The sequence below is a fragment of the Phodopus roborovskii genome, unplaced genomic scaffold (genome assembly GCF_943737965.1).
Source record: "Phodopus roborovskii unplaced genomic scaffold, PHOROB, whole genome shotgun sequence".
Lineage (NCBI taxonomy): Eukaryota > Metazoa > Chordata > Mammalia > Rodentia > Cricetidae > Phodopus > Phodopus roborovskii.
In genome coordinates, this window is record NW_026126418.1 from 35,377,583 (window position 1) to 35,395,276 (window position 17,694).

The following is a 17,694-nucleotide window of genomic DNA, read 5'->3' on the forward strand; positions in this document are numbered from 1 at the left end:
TTCTCTTCTCTAGAGCTCCTCTCGCCACCCTGCCCCCCCCCAGTGGTCTTTCTCTCCTTTCCTGGCTCCTATGGTTACTCCAGTATATCACTTCCTAACAGGAACTATTCAGTTCTCTTTAAAATGGCATTATTTTGTTCTGAGAGCAATGCCATCAAGGACCAAACCACTGTATCCCAAGATTAGCCTCTTACCTCTTAAGTGTTCTGTACTACTTCTTACACCTGGTGGGGTCCACATAAACACTGTTGTGAGACATCCTCCATATAAATCAGGGTCTTGGTGAATGCTGAATTTTGTGTAATATAAAACACACAGTTAGCCAGCACTCTGGATGCAGAAGCAGGCAGATCTCTGTGAGTTCGAGGCCAGCCTAGTCTACAGAGCGAGTTCCAGGACAGATTCCAAAACAATACAGAGAAACCCTGTCTCAAAAAACAAAAACAAGGGGCTGGAGAGATGGCTCAGAGGTTAAGAGCACTGGCTGCTCTTCCAGAGGTCCTGAGTTCAATTCCCAGCAACCACATGGTGGCTCACAACCATCTATAATGAGATCTGGTGCCCTCTTCTGGCATGAGGGCATACATGCAGACAGAATATTGTGTATATGATAAATAAATAAATGAATGAATAAATAAATCTTTAAAAAAAAAACAAAAACAAACAAACAAACAAAAAAACCAAAGCTACAGGATGAATGAAGACACCTGTCTTTTCAGACCCATCTGGCCATGCTTTCTGTTGATGTTTTGGTATGAAATAGAAAGGCTAGGTCTTTTTTGTCCAGTAATACGGATTTGATTCATATTCATCTAGATTCAAGTTTTAGCTCATGTGAATTACAGAAAATAGTCAACATTTTAAAAAAATATTTTCTTTTTAATTTATTTAATATCAATAGTCTTTTAATCTTCCCTGCCCATTAATTTTTTTTCCATAAGTTCAAGAGAACAAAACACCAGTAGAGCTAAGCTAAATTATTAATTTTTTTGGACAAGTGACCTATTTTTCCTTCAGCTTGATAGAATTATTCTCTGTAAGTGTTTACCCTTTTCTAGAGTTCATAATTCAGATAGTGTTTTAAATTAATATTTTATGTTACCATGTATAGTAACAGGGCTTGTCATACTATTTACATGCGTGTACATCATTATACTTTATGATCACTTGTTCCCCTCTCTCACTTCCTCCTTCACCCCTCCATGCTTCCAGCAACTAAACTGCCCCCCTCGGCTTTCTGGTTACATGCATGATATTGCTTTGTCCCCACACCCTGTCCTCAGATCTCTCCCTCCTTTCTCCTTTGTAGTTTCATAAGCTATGCATAGGTACACACAAGTACATACCCACATATACATACATACATGATTTTATTTTATTTTTAAATTTTGTGTATATGTGGGCTTGTGCAGGTGAGTGCAGTACCTACAGAGGTCAGAAGATGGCATTGGGTCTCCTGGGGCTAGTGTTAACTCAACATGGGTGCTGGAATCAAGTTCCGGTCTTTTGGAAGAATAGTGCATGCTCTTATACTCTGAGTCATCTCTCTGGCCCACATAAATTTAGGTTTTGAATATAAGAAAAAAATATAGTGTTTACCTCTCTGAATCTGGCTTATTTTGTTCAATGTAATGATTAATAGTTCTTCCTCTTGCCTGAGAATGCCGTGATTTCATTTTTTAGGGCTCTGTAAAATTCCATTATGTATATATTCTTTATGAAGTTATTTGTTGACAGATATCTAGGCTGGCAGAGTAATCCAAGAACTGAAAAATGGAACTGCATGAGATTAAAAACTTCTGCATGAAATGAAACAATCCCAGAGTGAAGGAACTACAGAATAGGGAAAAAAAATCCCCAAATATACACAAGATTAATATTTGGGATTTAAAAAAGAACTGTAAAACTGAAATTCCCAGAACCAAATTATCCAAACAATAAATGGGCTAAGGAGCTAAATCAACAGTCCTCATACAAATGGCAAAACACACTTGAAAAGGTATTTGACACCCCTAGCCACCAGAGTAATGCAAATAAAGCTGCTTTGAAAGACCATATAACCCCAGTCAGAGTGACCCTGGTCCAAGAAAATAAATGACAGTAAGTGCTGGTGAGGAAATAGAGAAAGAGAACCCCTAATTCACTGCTGATAAGAATGTGAACTTGTGTAGCCACTATGGAAATCAGCATGGAGTTTCCTTTTTAAAATAAATGAAAATAGACCTACCCTATCACTCAGCTATACCATTCTAGGGTATATACTTGAAGTCAACACACTACAGAGACACTTTCACAACCGTGTTAATATGGCACTTGTCAAAGTAGCCAGAAAACAGCTATTGTTTTCCACTAGGTAGTTTGAAACATCCTAAATTTTAATCGTCGTAGCACAGACTCCAAACAACTTTGTTTTTAATTCATTATTTGAAAGAACAGGGTTACAAAAACTCAAAGAATTGCTAACTTCCTTGGTGCATCAACTTTGCTATTCTCTTCCACTCTTCACTGCAAAGGAATAGTTCAGAAAGAGGTTAAGAGGTCAAACGTCTTTAATGTCCTTGTCTCTCTTTATGCTATACCTGCCAGCATTGGGAGGAAAATGTCATTTTGTGGTGGTATTCCCTTGCTTGCTTGGTTTGAAGCAGAATCTTTCTACGTAGCTCAGGCTGGCTTCCAGTGAACTCACTATCTTCCTGCCTCTACTTCCTGAGTTCTGGGAATTCTGATATGTGCCACTATCCCGACTAGAGTGTCACCCACTGAGCTGTTGTTTCATGATGCATAATTTCGTAGCACTGTGTACATTTAGGTCCATTTCCCATGTTCTAGGCTCCAGCAGGAGCACAGATCATTCCAGTCCTCTCATTCACAGGACAACTTCCAAGGGAAGATTGATTTTGTTGACTGCAAATTTACATACCCTTCTCGACCTGATATCCAAGTTCTCAATGGTCTCTCGGTGTCTGTGGATCCAGGGCAGACACTGGCTTTTGTTGGAAGCAGTGGGTGTGGCAAAAGCACCAGCATTCAGCTGTTGGAACGCTTCTATGACCCCGATCAGGGGAAGGTGGTAAGTGGGGCAAATGGCTTTGAGAATTTTGCTTTCTGTGTACGATCTGCCCTCACGTGGTCTCCAAGGCTGAACCTTGCTGGACGGAATTATTTGTCTTGGACCCTTGTCCCTGTCTGTGGGTGTGTTCGTTTCCATCATCTGCTGGTTGACCTGATTCTACCCCACAGCGTCTCATATTATTCCCAGTTCCAGATGGCCTGCTGACCAGTTAGGAAAGAAGATTGGACACACTGCAAAGCTGGAGGCCGGCGTCTTTGAGAGCTATTTACTTACCTGTAAATGGAGTAGAAAGTGCAGACTAATCAGGAAACTAATGGCTGGGATGGAAAAAGTAGGGTGACAAGGGACACAATGATAAGTAAGCAAGACAAGATAGCAAGCATGAAAAACTTGAAACAATCTGGTCCAAGAAGCTGAAGCCTATCTAATAAATAAGCTCACATTGGTAAAGTTTTAGCAAGGATAGTTGAAATATTGGTGATCTACTTTATTGCTTGTTCTCCAAAGTACTTTTTCCTCTCCCCCACCATCTTCTCGGGTAATATATTCATCAGACTATACAATCAAATAAGAAAGAGTTTTTAATCAAAAGCAACCTTCCTCTGTGTTTCTTTGCTCAAAGACAACTCCCTTCACCACTTCATGTTTCGTGTTCTAATATTTTTTACTTCTGTGTCTCTAATTGTTCCAATTTCTGTTTTCATAATTTAACTAACTTAGAATCACTGCTGCTTTATTTATCCTCCCCTCAATAGCCCACCCCAGTGCTTTAAAAAATGCTCTTTCTGATCTTCCTGAATAGTGTAATCTTCACTGCAATGGGGACAGGTAACATTTTGAAGAGAAAAACCAAGAGAAAGGTAAGGCTCTCTTGCATGGAACAAAGACAAAAAGCAAGCAGATATTGGCAGAATGCAGGAGGGTATGAAAATAAGAAGTAGGAATCGATTGCCTGTGCTTCGTGACCCTTGCTGTTATTGATTTTAGATGTAAAGATTTTAATTTATTCGCAAGTATTTGGTGACTGACGAACCTAGGAAGTACATTGCTTTAGAGATCTGATCTCTAAAAGGGAAAGAGTTCCCATTTTCCAAAATGTCAGCCCTGCCATGCCTATTGTCCAGGTAGATGTGGACTGCTGCAGCCTGAACCCACCATGTTTGACCTCTTCGACATTAACATGCTTCCCTTTTGCTCACATTGAATTCTCTGGTCTCTGGAAGGAGCAATCATTTTATGATTTCTTGCATTTAAGAGGCACAATGCACTTTGTCAACTCATTGTAAAAGGTATCTGTGAACACTAAGTAGAAAAAATACTGCTTTAATCCATTAAAAACAATCCTCTTTGCTTTTAGACAAGCTACCAAACATAGCTACAGTATGGTCAATATTTAATTAGCCATCTATGATATGACCAGTACAGCCTATGGGAGATTCTTCAGCAACATGGAACACATGTCTTCTGTTTCCTGTATGGTTATAATATAGCACATAAACAGCAATTAGCAAAAAGCTCAATTTCTGATTTAACATTAAGTTACGCTTTGTAGAAATACCTCAGGCTGAGCAAGGACTAACTCTTAACTGAGGGCTGCTATCCTCGCCCTTTTCTTTTTAAATAGTGTTTTCCATTGCTTAGGAATTATTTGAAATATATCCTGCTCACATTATTTAAAGTGATCTATTTTTTTCTGAAATCACACTGTCAAATACTTTACAATTAATAAGTTAGATTTACTCTACCTTTGGAGTAGAATCTTCAAAATCCTATGTGAACCAGCTTAAATAGCACATATTTTGTGGATGAACTTATCTAACCTCCCGACTGTGAGTTTCTAGGAAACAGACATGGCGTTCTCATACAGTACACAGGCTGTTTACATGGTGCCTCCTGGCAGATGATTCCATATGTGATGGGGACTAAGTGAACCATTTTATTTTACCCTGGACTTATTAGCTCATCTGTCCAGAGAATGTCAATAAAGCCAAGGACACAGGTTTGATCTTCATGTCATCTACTAGCATCTGTCTCTCTCCCTGGCCCCTAACCTCTCCCTTGCCAGTCTCAAAGCCTCAGAATACAAAAAGCATATCTGAGCAGATTAGGCTATGCCAAACTATAAGGAGAGTTTTCTTTCTTAACTAAATACTGTCCTGAGAACCTTTCTCATTTATATAACACCTGTGGAGCTAGAGTCTGAGGGAAAGACATCAAAACAATGGAGAAATCAGTATCAACTTTGAAGGCATGACTGTCAGAAACAAGTTCCGGAGGCCACAGGCAGTGAGGTTTATTCCCTCAGGTCTGTAGGGATGTCCACTCTTAAGTGGAACAAATACACAGTCCAGCACCTATCTCCACCATAGGAACCGCCCCTCACTGCTGGCATGCTAACACTTCCTGTCCTTTGTTGTCGTCTCTTTTGGCAGATGATAGATGGTCATGACAGCAAAAAAGTCAATGTGCGGTTCCTCCGTTCACACATTGGAATTGTTTCCCAGGAGCCAGTGTTGTTTGACTGCAGCATAATGGACAACATCAAGTATGGGGACAACACCAAAGAAATCTCTATGGAGAGAGTCATAGCTGCAGCAAAGCAGGCTCAGCTACACGATTTTGTCATGTCACTCCCACAGGTAAGCACCAAGTCTGTTGTTCCGTACTGGAACACAGTGCTGTGTAGAGGAAGGAAACCCAGAAAGTAGCAGGAGTTTGGCTCAGGTTGAGGTTCAAGGGCAACACAATTTATTTTCCAGTGTCTTATGTTGTCTTTGTTTTGTTTTTTTTATGCAAAATAAATGCCCTCTATAACCACGTGTTAGAAAGTATGATAGTGTCAAACAAAATGGATGCTGTAGAATTTGCTGCCTACAAAACAATACCCACAAAGCCTGGTAGAAAGAAATCCAGAGGTTTAACATGGGTTTGAATGCAAGCTTTCTCATTTATTACCTGAGTGTGTAATTTTTGGGAGGCCTACCTATCCTATCTGATATTGTCTATTCTGTCTGCAAAATGCAAGGAAACCCCCAAAACATTAAAAGGGGGCACTGAGGTCGAAAGTTAGGGAAATAGATTACTGGTGGAGCTCATGCATGAAACCTTGGGTTCAACAATTAGCCACACAAAGAAAGCTCTCGCAGCAATTGACGGCCATCCTTTACTTGCAGCATGTGTGTGATGGGTTAAATTGCATCTGTCATGGCACCTTTTATTTTTGCAGAGCCAAGTCTGAGTTTGGTGTCCTCTACTATGCATTTTCCCACTCACCAGCTATCTTTCCTGGTGATTATTTAATTACAAGAAATATTTGTTTAATTGCAAGAAAATTGTTTATCTACAAGAAACAAATATAAAAATACGTAAAATCTAAGTTATAGGCCTCCTTCACTACAGTTTTTACAACACCACTTGGAAATTGCTTTTTTTTTCTTAGATTGTGACATTTGTAAACTGTCTACTTGTGATGTGCTTCTTTCTTTCTTTGCTTGCTCTTTTAATAGTTTCTTTCAATCTGAGGCTCATAGCTGGGCAGCCTAACAAGCAAGCATATTGAAATTCCTAAATTGAAAAGCAAAGGAACATTTTGAACACTTGTGTTTGCTCATGTGCCTAAAAGCAAAGATTTTTTTTAATTTATTAAAGCAGTGTTTTCCTATTCAAAATGCTCGTAGACATTTTGCAGTGTGATAACAAAACGTACTGTGCCTATGAAGTACAAGAAATAATAATAATTTTTCTTGGGTCTCTCCTGGCTTAGTTGAATTTTTTCAGGAGGTAAGGACGGGAAACATAAGTAGGCAGCTTAGAGTAATGGACAAGGACAGAGGATCAGAACTAGATAAGTCAAGACTTCACTTCGTATTTGCTGTTTACTGCTTATTTGCCTTTGTGCAATTGTCTTGCATCTCTTTGCCTCAGTTTTATAATGTACTGAATCAAAAGGATATAATGTCTGTTGTTATGAAATGGTACTCTACTCAGAATAACTAGCTAGCTGCGGTGTGCACACCTTCAATCCCAGCAATTGGGAGGCAGGGACAGGAGTTTGTTAGCTTGGAGCCATCCTGTAGAGAGTTCCAGGACACAGTGAGACCTTGTCACTCTGTCAAAGAAGGAGGCGGGAGAGGATGAAGAGGGTGAAGAGAAAGAAGAGGAAGAGGAAAAAGAGGAGGAGGAAGGAGAGGAAGATGAGAAAGAGGAAGAAGAGGAAGGAAAGGAGGAGGAGGAAGAGGATGAAGAGAAAGAAAAGGAGGAAGAGGGAAAGGAGGAGGAAGAGGAAGAGAAGGAAGAATAGTAACAACAACAACTACACAATCCTAAATGCAGACTAAATACTGTATGGATGTTATCTATTTTTAACTTCTCTGTACTGGGTATCTAGCCAGGCAGTTTCTTTCCTAATTTCATAAAAAAAAAAATCACAGTAAATATACTAACATTGCATTTTACAGGTAAGTTTGCTCAGAGACATTTAAACAAGTTGTTGATGTTCACAAGGCTAGTTAACAACAGAACATACCTTCAAACCAAGCCTTGTGACCCAAAATGTTCTCTCAAGGGAAAGAGTCAACCAGAAAGCCCTACAGGCTTCTCTACCCCTGGGATTAGCCTATATTGCAAAAGATCTTTGGATGAAATCAAAGAATCTCAAAGCAAGGAAGAGCTGCTATGTGGAATCTCAGCTAAACATAGGAGGGATCAAAAGTATACTCCTTAAGGAAATGTAGAGATGGGAATTACTAACCCCATTTTCCAGCCCAAACTTCATATTTTAATATTTCTAAGCAGATTTGATATATTTTATGGCACTCAATCACTGTTTCTGAGTTCAAAAAAAATGTAAACTCACAGAAGAGTTATTGTTGTGGGCTCCAAACAACACAGGGGCAATGGCTGTGTTCTTTGGTTTTCAAACTTACTATGTTGTTTTCTAGAAATATGATACTAATGTTGGGAGCCAGGGCTCTCAACTCTCTCGAGGGGAGAAACAGCGCATTGCTATTGCCCGGGCCATTGTACGAGATCCTAAAATCTTGCTACTAGATGAAGCCACGTCTGCCCTAGACACAGAAAGTGAAAAGGTACGTGTTAGTTTCCTAAACCCTGAGGTTGCTAGAGAAGAGTCTTTGCTCAAAGATTTGTGCATATAAAACGACACTATTTTTAGTTGCCTTATTCATTTGTAGTGGAAACTGACAAGATTTTTCTTTGGAAGAAAAAGACAATAAACTACAAATAACAGTTTAACAGGGTTACTGCCACTAAAAAGAACTGTACTTTAAAATAATTGTTCTATAAGATGCTTTACGTTAAATGACATGGTTTTTCCCAAAGGCGAGCAATTAGTTTCCTTATATAAATTAAAACAGTTTGGGTCATCTGTGAAACATAACATGTTTTATAGCTTTCAAATTATGTGACAGAGTAAGTAGGCCATACGCAACACCTAGAAGGAGGTGGTAGCCCTGTGGAGTTTCCACAGTAGAGCATGTAGTAGAGAGAAAAACAACTATGAAATTCAGTTTATAATCTATGACTTTAAAATCATTATTCCATTTTCGAGCGTGCTAACGTCCTCTGTGAAGGGAGTATCAGACACGATTGACTGTTCCCATGCTTTGCTCTTTGGTTCTTTCTTAGTAAATTGGACAATTTAGTCTTGTGAAATTACACAGTCACATTGTATTTAGCTCATTCTTGCATCACTGAACTTTCTCAGTGTGTGGACTTTAAATAAAGCATAGCTGGGTTGCATGCACAGCCATTTGCTTAATCTCCTTAAGTGCTCAGTCTTTGGGGTTACGCCTAAGCACAGAGCTGTTGCCAGGTGCTATTTGAAACGGACCCTCACAGTAGTGGGCTGGGAACAATCTTTCATCTTTTCATGAATTCTCTGTCTTCTTTTCGTAGACTGTGCAGATTGCTCTGGACAAAGCCAGAGAGGGTCGGACCTGTATTGTCATTGCCCATCGCTTGTCTACCATCCAGAACTCAGATATCATCGCTGTCATGTCACAAGGGGTGGTGATTGAAAAGGGGACCCATGAAGAACTGATGGCTCAAAATGGAGCGTACTACAAGCTGGTCAGCACTGGAGCCCCCATCAGTTGATCCGACTCAAGACCTTCACACACAGATAACAATGCATTAATTCCAGGAGGGCTACAGGTGGTTGCAGCTATACAGAGAATCGTTAGTGCTTTACAGATATAGTCGCCCACTGGGATCCAAACTAATTTTGAGTGACCTTTAGTAACAATTCATTTTGAAATGTCTGTGTAGAAAAGTGAGAGCCCATGGTCAGAATGAGTGAAAATCCAAGGTCAGGCAGCTGCTTACCTACTACCCAGTGCTGCTCTGGGTGGGAGCTGATCGCTGTCATCATCTAGGACCTAATGAGAGGACATGGACTCCTCCTTTAGGGCAGAGAACTATCTCTTGCACATGTGAAAGCTCCTTGTACACTAATCCCGCTGTGTAGTCCATACTCAACTGTTGTTGGAGTCAGATCAAGGTCAAGGACAGAGGAATCAAGGCTACTTGTATTTCTTAAGTTTTGTTTATTTCTATATGGAATCAAATCCATTTACCTCTAATCCTGTGAGTAGAGAAAAGAGAGCTTTCACATTCTGGAATCTCTCGGGCTTGGGGAGGGCAAGCGTGAGCTGAGTAGTAGAGGTCACCAGACAGATGTACTGACTTAGAATGAAGACTCAAGGTGTTGCTGTCACCATGTACTACAGCTGGATCTGCCAGTGTGGAGCAGGAACTCTTTTCCAGGACTCCTACTATTCATTTCCCTCCCCTGCATCACCTGATGTCCCTCATTGCTATGAAATCCTAGTCATGCAATGGAAATGCATCACCATCTGAAGTTGTTACATAATAATCCAGTTAAGCATCATAGAAAAACATCCACGTTTGTCATTTTCTTCAGAATACCACTAAATACCACTTCTTATGGTATCGAAGAACACCTGTAGCCTTAAGAATATAGAAAATTTCAGAATGATGCCAGGAAAAAAAGTGTGTGAGCTAAATTTGTAACAACGAATTTCAAAGACCAGAGGAAACTGACACGTAATCTACTAGCCAGGCCAAGCCTGTAGGTACATTTCCTACTTCAGACCCCTGGAAAAGCTAGGATGCAAAAGTCTCAGGGTCCTTCTGGAAGGAGGGGAAAGAGGAACAGATGAGCCCAAAGTTAGAAGAATGGACTGAAAATTTGTGTCAATTTTGTGGGTGCACAACCCATTTCTGCAGCAGGCTGGCAGCCCTTGTTCAGTACCAGAAGAACAGTAGCTACTGCTTCCCTTGACCACAGGAAGGCTTGAGTGTAGAGACATAAACTACAGCTGAAGGGGTGAGTCATATGCAAGAGATGAGGGACTGGGTGTAAGACTACAGATGAACAGAAAATCTTGCAGCTGCCCTGTCTGGCAGGGGATCAAAGAATGACTCTATGACTGGAGCAGTTCTTCAGAACAAAAATGAAAGTTCTACGGTCTGATCTAGGGAGATTTAATATCCCTGTCCACATACCACCCTACCATGGAGCCTAGCAACATGTATCCACTGAGTCTGCTCTTCTCTGGCTGTTCAGTGTCTCTCTTGGGAGGAAAAAGACCGGCTAGGATCAGTAGGACACATTTGAACAAGTAAAGCAAAAGCAGCTTCAACAGAGCACCAAGAGAAAGGAAATGGCAGGTAACAGACAAAGCAGAGATTGGGAAAACAGAGATGAGACAAGAGAGTTTTCTCTCTATTCAAATAAAAATAGGGGTCTATGAAAATGACCACACACATACATGCACATGCATGCACACATGTATATACATGTTACATACATACACACTAACTATGCAGAAAATATACACACACACTATGCAAAAAAAAAGGGCTCCTGATAAAAGAGATGAAAAATGAAGTAACAGGACAGCCCAGGGCCCGGTTCCCATGGGCCATACTCTCACCACTTCTCCTCCTCGTCCATCTTCCTCTCAAGTCCATCCTGCTTATGACTTCATCTACCCATGCCCACCAAATGACTATCTGCCTACAGAGCAAGACTGAGTTGTGAGATTTGGAAATGTACAATTATTGTCGCTGTTTTTATTTGTCATTTGATGGTCCCTGGTAAATAACTGCAGGGGGGGGTAGCAGGTTAACCTGAAAGGTCAGCTGGGGAGTCAGAGGGTGGAGGAATGCCTCTAGGGCAAGTAACTTTCAGAATAAATTACTGCCAGACAGGAACTAAGCTCTGTAGTAAACACATACCCATCCTCATCCTCATCTTCAACTCTTTAATAAGGAAGAATACAACTCCCTTGTCAGGTTTGCAGAGGGCGAGGATGGCCTGTTTTCTGGGAGGGTGGCTGTTTCCTAGAAAGACATCTGTGGAGTTTTCAAGAGGAATGGATAAAATTTGTCCTGTTAAATAAAGTGACTCTAAGTAATTGGTGAGAGGGAAAGGGCTGACTGGACAAGTTGATTCTGATTGTGATGTTTATCACAGTAGTAGAATCCTCACTGATACAACGGACCTCCTGATTCTTTTGTCCAAATCTCTTCCAACTCCAATCGCTCTGCGTCTGCTCTGTGAGAACATGGAACAAAGCATCTCAGCAAAAGGACACCATGAATTTAGAGCTGCATGCAAACATGCAAGTTTCAGCAGTGGGATATTTGATATCATGTCCTAGTACAGGAAAATACATGGGATCCAAATTAAGAGTATTTTGCCATATGTTAGTCAAGAGTTAGATTTTAGTTTTCTATCTTAGGAAATATTGGTGGATTTGTGAGATAGTTCAGTGGGTAAAGACACTTACTGACAAGCTGATGACTTGAATTTGATCATCAGGTCCCACATAGGGGAAGAAGAGAACCATAATAGACTCATACAATTTGGACTTTGGCCTCCATACACATGGATGGTACATGCATGTGTGCATAAAGGCATGGATATGTATGTGTGCACACACAGAGACGGGCACAAATACACACTAAATATATATAACTTTTAAAGTTCTCTACCTTTTTTAAAAGGAAGAAATGATCGGAACATTCTCACAAGGCTGGCTTTGGATATAATCTCATTCATTTACCTAAGGGTTTGGTTGATTATATATTTCTTATGCATGCAAATCTCTCTGTAATCAGGCCACAGAAAGATGTCAGTAGAGAATTTTAAAAGAACTGTGAATTTCATTGCTGCTTCCTATCGTACTTTGAGAGCAATTTGCATACACACAGGCACCATTGCAAAATAGGCATTATGTTCATTTGTATATTTCTGAATTTTGAGAGCAAGTGAATAATCTCACCTGCATATGAGATGACAAGCGAAAGGAACTTCAATAAACAACTCAATTGCAATTTCTTTCAAACTGTGCTCAATTAAATGCCCAATTAATCTAAATGGATAGACTGTAAATAAAATAATGCACATGATTATCATCTAATTAGCACTGTCCAGCATTAAAATGTGCTCATTAGTGAGTTGTGTAGTATCCTAAGGCTCATAATTAGTAATCAGGGTGTACGTGATTGGCATGGGTAGCTTCAGGATGTAGCTACTCAACCCAATAAACCAGAGTTAGGACGAAATGTGCCTTATAAAAGGAAAGGCGAATTCATAGCCAGCTGGTGAATTGACAGTTTTCTCTTTTCTACAATTCAGGTGTAATTCCTACTCAGACACAAAGAGATAAATCTAAGAACAGCAAAACCTCTATAGAAAAAGAAAAATGCACACTCAATATGAAACAGAAGTTCCAATAATTACCATGAAAAGATACAAAAAGGAAAAAAAAAAACTTTGTGTTCATTAGCTGAGAGTATGGAGTTGTACTATATGACGTACAGAATCAAAGTAAAAATAAACAAGGTCTTAAATTTTAATGAAAGTTGAAAATTCCAATAATCATTTCCATATGACTGTAAAGCATTTTATAATTTAGAGAGGACCTTGCCTTTATAATTTCAATATGTTAGTGTGAAATCAGCAAGCTGCAGAGGACACACACACACACACACACACACACACACACACACACACACACAATATATATATATATATATATATGTATATATATATATATATATATATTTAATGAAACTGTCATGGCAGGTGCTGTTTATTGGCTACACTGTTTCCCTTTGTTTTCCTCTATTACAAAGGCTATAATTTCTTTACCTTTTCAGAATCTCTTGCAGCTAGAGAAGATCAGGTGATCCTGTCAAGCTTATGGGACATAGGCATTAGATTCTGTGTGCGCTCTTCCTTCCTAAATAAAGCCCAGACAGGGAAAGCAGTCGTTTCCCTTCTTGTCTAGATGCAAGCAGCCACATTGAGATCATTTGGACAAGGACTATGTTACTCTGTGATAGCAGAGCAAAAAAGAATAAGCCTGATTCCTGTATATCCCCCAGCTGGTTCACCAGCCTTGGCTGCTTACCTCAACCACCTTGACAAAAGATAAAAAGCACATTTTTGTTTGCATAAGGCCCTAAAATACTTTGTTGTGGGGTGAAATTTTATTTTAAGGTATGTGACTTTTGTTTATGCTGCATTTGGTTAACTCAGTGAAGCTATGATTCTTTGTCTAAAACACCTGATGGTCTAATAAGGAGGGGAACAGCCAATATTGGGGCAGGAACGAGGACAGGCAGGGCTATATAAATAGAAGTAGAAACAAGAAAGAAAAGAAATGAGCAGCAAGAGAACAAGGAGAGGAGGACATCAGAGGCCCCCACCCAGCCACCCAGCCACCCAGCCACCCAGCCACCCAGCCACCCAGCCACCCAGCCACCCAGCCACCCAGCCACCCAGCCACCCAGCCACCAAGCCACACAGCCACACAGCCACCCAGCCACCAAGCCACACAGCCACACAGCCACACAGCCACACAGCCAGCCGCAGAGTAAGAAGTAAAGTAAGGTATCCAGAAATAGAGAAAAATAAAAGCCCAGAGGCAAAAGGTAGACAGGTTAATTTAAGATGAGACAAGCTGGCCAGAAACAAGCCAATCTGAGGTCAAGCATTCATAACTAAGAATAAGCCTCTGTGTATGGTTTATTTGGAAGCTGGGTGGTGGCCCTCCAAAAAAGCAAAAAGAGTAAGGAATAAAAAACAAACTCATCATTGTTGTGGTTGTTAACTATGAATTAACACAGCTTTAAAAACAGGTTTTGATTCATAAGGATATTGAAGAATAAGTAGATGGAAAACTAAACTATACTGTGCTTGAATGACCTTCAGATATGACCTTTATATTGAGAGATACTCTAAAATTATTTTTGCTTATTTTTGTGTTTTGGGAGGCAGGTTCTAGTTATTTGACTCAGTCTATCCCGGAACAGTCTACATATCTCAGATTACCTGGAACTCATGTTTCTCCTGCCTTAATCTCCAAGTGCTAGAATAGTTAGCATTGTGCTAGCATGCCTGGCTTTTAGAGTAATCTCAAAGTTACTAATTTAAAGGAGAAACCAGTTCATCTGTTTACAAGTTACTACTGTGGAAAGGAGGGCGAATATTCCTATAGCTTATTTTAGTGGTTTTTCAAAATATATTTCACCTCCCCTGATTTAAATAAAGGAAGTTAATTAGGCATTTCATATTAGGCATCATAGTGTTGGAACTATGATGCTTATATTCTCTACCCCTCAATAAGTGTATTGGGCTTACACTGGGAACATCTGGATCCCACCTAAAGGGTTTTAAACAACTGGAAAGAAAGAATATAAAGGACAGAGTAGATTTGAAAGGATAGCCTACAAGGATGGGAAGTCATATCACCAATCAATTCATAGCCAGTTTTGGACTCAATTAAAATGTCTCAGCTTCACCAGATAGAAGCATTCCTAGCATTTATTAGAGCTACAGCAGATGGTGGGGAAACAATGGGACCCTCCTCACAGCAAAGGCTATGGCACTCTAAGATAGCAGTGTGTGACCCCAGGACATGACTCATCCCTACACCTCCAGCACCCCAAGGCACCTGATTAACATCAAATGGATGGTTGAAAGGTTAGAAAAGAAAAGCCCAATTTGACCCTGGGGTGATCTTGGAACAGTTTTTGAAACTTTTCTAGTATTTCTTTCACATGGTTATTCTCAATTACCTTGGTATCATAATATTAACTGATAGAGTTGTGTTACATTCAAGAAGCACATACCAACAGCTTGGAAAATTAAAATATGTCTTTATCTTTATGTTTTTAATTTTTTTGAGACATAATTACATTATTTCCCACCTCCCTTTCCTCCATTGAAACCCTTCCATAACTCTTTCCAATTCTTGGTCTCTTCTCAATAATTGTTGCTACATACATGTGCATATATTTGTATATATTCCTAAATACATACATGTGCCATCTAAGTCTGTATATTGCTGCTTTCATGTATATTTTCAAGGCTGATTATTTGTCATTGAATAACAAGTTGGTTGTGAGATGCACAATCAGTAAATTATGAAAACACTAGTTCAAACATAGAGTCACTTTTCTCATAGAGTGAACATTTCCAACACCACAAAAAGTCTCCTCTTTCACTCAGCCTAGTATTTTTTCTTTCTTTTTTTTTTTTTATATCTGCTAACCACTAAGTATCTCTTCCAGCAAGAATTTTCATCTTAAAGTGTCGAGGAAGAATGGAATTGGTAATTTAATTATAAGAACAATCAGTGGGCATGAAGTCTATGAATATTCTCATGTTAATAATTTTGCCTCATTATATCAGTTGAATTGTTTCACATCATCACGTATTTCCTTGCATAGCTATAAACTTGAATTTTAATTGGTATAGAATGTTTTAAAGGCCAAGATGTATTTTATAGATCCAAAATTGTTTAACAAAAGAGCAAATTTCAATTCAGATTAGGATTTATAGGCTTGTTCTACTCATTAAGTAAAACTAAAACAGTACCTATGAAATACATTTGCTGCAGCCTTTCCTATCATCGTTCTTGCTCCTTTTTAAAGAGAAATGGCAATAATATACCTATGTCTTCCACCAAGACAGTACTTCCCAATAGCAAACAAAGGAGGGATATGAGGAAGGGTTACAATTTGAATCTAAAATGATCCCTATAAGCTCAATGTGTAGATGTGGGGGGAGTGTTACAGAACCTTTAGAAGATGGGCCCTGGCTGGAGAAAGTGGGTGATGGGGTTGGGTAAGGGCGGGCCTTTAAGTTGATAACCATTTCCTCTCTCCACACTGCTTCTTGATTCATGGAAATGTAAGCAAGCAGCTGCAACCAGCTCTCGCCACTGTGGATCCACCTGCTGCCATGCTTCCTCAACTAGGTAGCAAAGTAAGTCTTTTCTCCCTTAAGTTGGTTCTTGTTGGGCTTTTGGTGACAGTGACAAGAAGTGACTAATGATAGAGAGCCAGAGAATATTATATTTAATTGGATATGAACCTGAGTTACAGCTGGAATGAACTTTCTGATCTTAGTCTGTGCTACACAACTTCGTTAAGGATGGTGTGCAGCAGACTGCAGATAGACCCATGTCTATCATCATGCACAAAGCTCAAGTCCAAATGGATCAAAGACCTCAACATAAATCCAGCCACACTGAACCTCTTAGAACGGAAAGTAGGAGGTACCCTTGAACAAATTGGTATAGGAGACCGCTTCCTGAACATAACTCCAGTAGCACAGACACTGAGATTGACAATAAATGGGACCTCCTCAAATTGAGAAGCTTCTGTAAGGCAAAGGACACAATTAACAAGACCAAATGGTAGCCCACAAACTGGAAAAAGGTTTTCACCTACCCTACATCTGACAGAGGGCTGATCTCCAAAATACACCAAAGAACTCAAGAAACTAGTCACCAAAACACCAAATAACCCTATTAAAAATTGGGGTACAGAACTGAAGGGAGAATTATAGAGGAAATCAAAAAGGCTTAAGAAAGTGCTCAACATACTTAACTATCAGGGAAATGCAAATCAAAACAACTCTGAGATACCATCTTACTCCTGCCAGAATGGCTAAAATTAAGAACACCAATGACAACTTATGTTGGAGAGGATGTGGAGAAAGGGGAACACTCCTCCACTGCTGGTGGGAGTGCAAACTTGTACAGCCATTTTGGAGATCAGCATGCTGGTTCCTCAGGAAAATGGGAATCAGTCAACCACAGGACCCGACAATCCCCCTCTTAGACATATACCCAAATGATCCACATCCATGCAACAAAGACATCTGTTCATCTATGTTCATAGCAGCATAATTTGTAATAGCAAGAACCTGGAAGCAACTTAGATGCCCCTCAACTGAAGAATGGATAAAGAACATGTGGTACATTTACACAATGGAATACTACTCTGCGGAAAAAAAAAAACAATGGAATCTTAAAATTCACAGGCAAATGGGTGGAACTTGAAGAAACCTTCCTGAGTAAAGTAACCAAGTCACAAAAAAGAGAAACATCTTATGTACTTGCTCATATATGGACTTTAGACATAGAGCAATGGATCACCAGCCTATAATTCACACCATCAGAGAAACGGGGATACAAGGAGGAACCTAAGAGATTCGTACAAGATCCCTCATGTAAGGGGAAAGGAACAAGATCTCCTGAGCATATTGGGAGTGG

The 17,694-nt window shown here is 39.8% G+C and overlaps 1 protein-coding gene across 1 annotated transcript in view; it reads left to right on the forward strand.

Annotated features, from left to right (window-relative positions):
- The window catches only part of Abcb11 (ATP binding cassette subfamily B member 11), an 82,806-nt gene extending 73,103 nt beyond the window's left edge, over nucleotides 1-9,703 (forward strand). Inside the window, exons 25-28 of the mRNA XM_051184534.1 lie at nucleotides 2,873-3,070; nucleotides 5,506-5,712; nucleotides 8,014-8,160; nucleotides 8,990-9,703. Of these exons, the coding sequence (XP_051040491.1) occupies nucleotides 2,873-3,070; nucleotides 5,506-5,712; nucleotides 8,014-8,160; nucleotides 8,990-9,190 (753 nt within the window). The 3' untranslated portion in view covers nucleotides 9,191-9,703. The remainder of the gene's footprint in view (nucleotides 1-2,872; nucleotides 3,071-5,505; nucleotides 5,713-8,013; nucleotides 8,161-8,989) is intronic.
- Nucleotides 9,704-17,694: the final 7,991 nt, after the last annotated feature.